Source organism: Acanthisitta chloris, unplaced genomic scaffold, assembly GCF_000695815.1.
Source record: "Acanthisitta chloris isolate BGI_N310 unplaced genomic scaffold, ASM69581v1 scaffold15914, whole genome shotgun sequence".
In the NCBI taxonomy this organism is placed as follows: Eukaryota; Metazoa; Chordata; class Aves; order Passeriformes; family Acanthisittidae; genus Acanthisitta; species Acanthisitta chloris.
Window position 1 is genome coordinate 37,409 of NW_008667773.1, and position 5,754 is coordinate 43,162.

At 35.9% G+C, this 5,754-nt stretch overlaps 1 protein-coding gene across 1 annotated transcript in view; it reads right to left on the bottom strand.

Moving 5' to 3' along the window:
- Nucleotides 1–4,105, bottom strand: part of LOC103800286 (pre-mRNA 3'-end-processing factor FIP1-like) — a gene marked incomplete at its 5' end in the record, with an annotated part of 13,124 nt that extends 9,019 nt beyond the window's left edge. Inside the window, 3 exons of the mRNA XM_009072658.1 lie at nt 1,603–1,658; nt 3,471–3,525; nt 4,079–4,105. Of these exons, the coding sequence (XP_009070906.1) occupies nt 1,603–1,658; nt 3,471–3,525; nt 4,079–4,105 (138 nt within the window). The remainder of the gene's footprint in view (nt 1–1,602; nt 1,659–3,470; nt 3,526–4,078) is intronic.
- Nucleotides 4,106–5,754: the final 1,649 nt, after the last annotated feature.

The following is a 5,754-nucleotide window of genomic DNA, read 5'->3' on the forward strand; positions in this document are numbered from 1 at the left end:
AAAGGAACAAGGAGATAGAATTCAGCAAAAGAAAAGGCACTAGGCATGGGGCTGGATGGCAGATGTACTGAAGGCAGAGGTAGTAACTGGGAGCATATAAGGTCCTGCACCTGGGTGGGTGCAATCATAAGTACCTGTACAGACTGGATGATGAATTGATTCAAAGCAACCCTGTAGAGAAGGGATTGGGGGTCCTGGGGGACATAAACTGAGCATGAACCAGCAATGAGAGTTTGCAGCCCAGAAAGTCACTTGTATCTCAGGCTGCGTTAAAAAGAACTGTGGCCAGCAGGTTGAGGGAGGTGATTCTGTCTCCATGCACTCTTGTGAATCCCCACCTGGAGTACTGCATTCAACTCTGGAATCTCCATTACAAGAAAGACATGGTAGAGCAGATCCAGAGGAGGGCCGCAAAAAATGATCAGAGAGCTGGAACCTCTCTCCTAGATTGCTTAGGTTGATCAGCTTGGAGAAGAGAAGGCTCTAGGGAGACCTTATTGTGTCCTCTGAATACTTCACGGGAGTTTATAAGAAAGATGGAGAGACTTTTCACCAGGGCCTGTACTGACAGGACAAGGGGCACTGATTTTAAACTGAAGAAGGCTCTAACCTTATTGTGTCCTCTGAATACTTCACGGGAGTTTATAAGAAAGATGGAGAGACTTTTCACCAGGGCCTGTACTGACAGGACAAGGGGCACTGATTTTAAACTGAAAAAGAGTAGGTTTACACTGGACATAAGGGAGAAACTCTTTATGACGAGGATGGTGACACAGGTTGCCCAGAGAAGTTGTGGATGTACCATCACTGGAAGTGTTCAAGACCAGGTTGGATGGGGCTCTGAGCAACCTGGTCTTGTGAAAGGTGTCACTGCTCATGGCAGGGAAGTTGGAACTAAATAATCTTTGATGACCCCTTCCAACCCAAACCACTCTGTGCTTCTATGTTTATTTTATCTTCCCACTTTATCCTTTAGCTCAAGAAGCAGAGCAGTGCTAGGTAATAGTTCTAAGCTCAACCCATTTGGCTGCACATGATCAAACACATTTTGGGTCACTCTTACTAAAAAAACAGTAAGTGATGTTTTTCAGCTTCAGATGTTTTTACCATAACAGTAATTTTTAAAAAAGACAAAAAAAAGACTGACTTTGCAACAGGATAGCTGAAGATTATAGTGTCTTGGACAAACAGTTTTTCAAAGGAGAGGTATATCACTCAGGACTTCTCAATGACTGGCCTTGGTTGTTGCAATTCTGATGATATCTCAACAGTACTTGTTTTCCTGCTTCTAAGTCCTATTAGTTCTTGGAAAATTCACCCTGACTTGTGGTCCATATTATGGTATATAATTTTTCTAAACCACAGTTCTGCAAAAGCAGAGGGAAAAGATATCCAACATACAAATAAGTAAGCAAAACAACAGTATTTACCAAAAGCTGCTAAATTTGCAACAGCATGTATCTATTTACAGTGGTCAGCAACACGCTTTCTTAATGAACTACTGACAGGATGTGTTCAGTCTTCTAGCTAAAATCCTCATAAGTATATCAAACAATTTGATAAGCACTAGTCAAAGTTTTCAAAGCCAGCAAGCTTACTCACCACCACCATACGGAAATGCACGAACAGAACGACCATCATAGCCAGAAGAATGTCCACTGTTGAAAAGAAAACACATGTGAAAATCCAGTTTTACCATCAAAGCTACCTCTATCAATAAATATGGACTTTTTGTATTATTCCCCTGAATTGTTACCAACATATAGACAAACCCAAAGCATTTCTTACAAATGGAATTTAAGTTCTCGATTTTGAGTATTACAACGTAAGCTGTCTGCCAACACAAATGTGTATGTTTCACGTTTTACTACAGGAGGTGAGAATGGCATTCTCTCTTCTCAAAATTTTAAACAAAAAATATCCCTATCTTCAGTTGCTCTTTTGTATTTTCAATGAGTTTTCGATTTCAAATGTTTCTTGTACCATAACATATTTCTGCACAGATACAGAATTTAATTTATATCTTGAAAGTGCTTCATTCCTGAATAAAGGTATTCTCATTCTTTCTCTTAAAAAAACAGATATGTGAGCATATCTACAAACAGGTGGACTTAAAATGTGCAGTTCTATAAATAACCTATTAAATTAGCCACACATTTTCTAGAATGACTTCTTTCAGGGACTGCCAACTCAAGTAGGTAAAAAACGGAAAGGTTAAAAAGGATGATACATGCACAGGACATAATTCATACCTACATAATTCTTTTATGACTTTTAGCACTTCCTATATAACTTGAGTGAGTTATCCTTGCAGTATTTAACCTAGGTGTTATTTCTGTTCTTAAAGACACTTGAACATTGAGAAACATGTTTTGGGTTAGTTTAGTTTAAAAAGGAAAAAAATAACCAACGGTAGTGAAAGGCCAATGTAACATCTTAACATTTAAAAGGATGAGATTAGTCCCTAGGTTCCACTATAAACTAGATTTTTTTTCACATCATATTTCAGAAACTACAAAAATATTCTCTAGAAGTAAAGGCAACAACCACTGCTTAACAATCAGAAGCAGCACTCACTCACAGCAACTGTCAGTATGAAATTATAAATTTACTTTCAGGCACATAAAATGCAGCTAGTTAGGGGTTTTTCTCAATTAAATCAGATGAGGATTTTCTCAGAGATTTACCATCATCATGCTGTAGCATACATGTTAATAGAATTTGCAGTTTTGAAGGAACACATGTGTGCATCTTCCTTTGGCGAGATCCAAAGGGCTGACAAGAAGCTTGTACCACATTAATTGAGATTTGTATATGACCTGATTTTGGCCTCTGGCAAAACACAAATATTTTTCAAGGACTGTGCTGGCCAACATTTTTCTTCCTTTCATGTATCTGTATTTATACATACAAATATATGTATGTATATACATATACATGTATATAAAAAAAGGTACTGAAAAAATACTGTTAGGCCTATTGTAGCCGAACACTTACAACCAACAGAATAGAAATACAAATTTGGATTCTGTGAAACTGTGGCATTTTCTATAATTTCTAAGGACTTGAATCTGTGGCCAAATTGTTTATGTGCACTTATGAAAAAGTATATGGTAGTTGAAAAGTATCCAGTTCACTTAAATAAGTTTCAGACTACTAAAGAAAACATTAACAATCACTACCTTGATTTCATTATGTCTTGGCATTGATATACCATCAAAACTATAAGTAATATATTGATACAGTGGAATAACTAAACTACAAAGTGGCCAAGTAACCTACTCCAAGAATATTAAAGTGTCAGACAGGTGAGACTAGTAACATTTCTGTAAAATTACTGTAAAAATCTGAAACTTCCCACTCCCAGATACAAACCCATAAAACACTGGGCAGTGTAAGAGTAGTAACTCATTTATTTTGGTTACAGAATACTGATACATTGCTATGTAAGATGTCAGACAGATAATCACCTTTCTATTGTGGGTATGAGGGAAGGTGGAGGTCCGCCAGGTGGTGGTGGAAAACCTGGAACAATACATTAGGTAAGAGGGAGGGAAAGAAAAAAACCTACGACCCATAAATACATAAAAAACTAGGCTAAGCATACAATAGCAAACAAGTTCCAGAGAGAACAATGCATAAATGTATAAATGGGCTCTGTTTTGTAACACCAAGAACTACATTCCAGCTTTACAAAGGCATAATATTAAACATATATTACCAGTGCTTCAAATAAAATACTTTATAATAATTTAGAAAAGCATAGGAAAATTCTTCAGTATCTAACAACACTTAACAACAGTCAAAACTATTTTCTGCATAGCTGAGAAAAGAAGAAAAGAAAAAAGAAAAGAAGGAAATACACATCTAAGAAACTCGCTGATTAGGTCCACTAGTCAACAGCATTTTCATACATTTGCTCTTCTACCTGGCACCAAAATAACTGAGCCCACATCTATTCAGTTCAGTATTTATGACCTTTTATCTACATCACTAAAAGGAAGTTGTTAAGTTGCACTTCAGTTAAGTTTTCACATCATAACCAAATATGAAACAAAAAAAATCTAAGCAAGTTTACCTGGTGGTGGCACTGTTATTGGTATACCTAAAAAGACAACAAATGATACATCAGATATAGTAACAGCTTATGCTTATTATCTGTAGCTCTAAAACCAGACTGAGATATTACTACATAAATGATCAAGAAGAATGGTAACACATTTTCTATATCCTCAGATCAAGGTTTCACATTAACATGAATTTTTTGAGATTTTATGTAAGCCTTGTGATATCTAGCTTTTAATTTAAATTTCTGTTAAGATCTTATTTAATCTGAGACAAAAACCAATGAAGAATGGCTCTGGGTCTCAAAGTTAGAACTGAATCCATAATCCTAAAATGTTTAGTATACAGAAGGAAAGTAACATCCCATAGACTACACTTGTTTTATTTTATAGTCCATGGTTAGATGGAGGGAAATGCAATTGGCCTCTGACCTTTAATATCTTGGCATAAGAAATAGTAGGTCCACATGAACAAAGAATTCTACTAACAGTAAGCATTACAGACATTTGAGTCAATGCTGTGACATGCTGCAATTAATCATTCAGTTGCTACTTGGAGGGAACAAAAAAGTTTGGTTCTCTATTTTCTTGTAAGTATCTGAGAAAGGAGCATCCTTTAACAGAAACACACATAAAAATTACCCTAACTCTTCTGATTTTCAGATCTAGCTTAGTTGTTAGGAATTTACCTAAAGGCTGAGAAAGTTGCTCCCAATTAAATAAACATTTCTTAATAGTTATGAAAGGAATGATTACAAGGTAAAAATAATTTGTACACTTTAAAGGACATTATGTTCTTGTGCTTAGCCAAGAATTAGCTTTACCTCAACTGAACACACGGAACACTGCTACATGAAAATAATAAACCAGGCTAAACCAACACTGTCAGAAAACAGACTACTGCATCAGGCATAAAGCACTTCCAGGTCTGAACAAAAAAAATTAGTACTTCCATTAGAAAATAAGTAGTTTCAATCTGACAACTCACTGCAAATCTTAGGGGAAGGAAAGAACAGAAAATTTTGGCAAGCGTTTTCATCAGTTTTGCCATAACTGCATTAACATCCAGACAGAATAGTACAGGCCACTGCATGACAAAAATTATGTATATTTCATTATTTCAACGTTAGAATTAAATGACTATTGTCTGGCAGCAACAGTTAACTAAATCTACATATTATAATTCCTAGAAATGCCAATTGCTCCAAATTGCCTTGGCAGAAGGACAGAGTGAAAGAATATGCAAGTTGAGGAAGAGTAATCAGTTCACTAATTGTTGGTGATTTCACTGACATGAATTCCTACCAGCATTTATCCTACAGGATTTAACAAACTGTGAAATACAACTGTGGTTTCTGTCCAATCCTGAAGATTTAAAATCTAATCTGTCAGCCAAAATGTAAGTCAGGAGACAGTGAACTCCAACAGACAAATTTCTAAACTGCATGAGCCATTTTCTCTTCACCAGCACACAAGTTTTCCAACGTTGTTGTTAAGAACATGGGATATCACACCCTAAAACATTTGACAGTGTAACATTTAAAAGACAAACACTCCTGATGAAACTTTCTGAAGAAAAGGAAGACTGAGAACTCAAACTGCTGCAGAACCAAAGTGTTTTTCATTAATCTTTTTTGGTTAATTGTTCATATTAATAGAACAGCCTACAACAGAACATATATATATATAT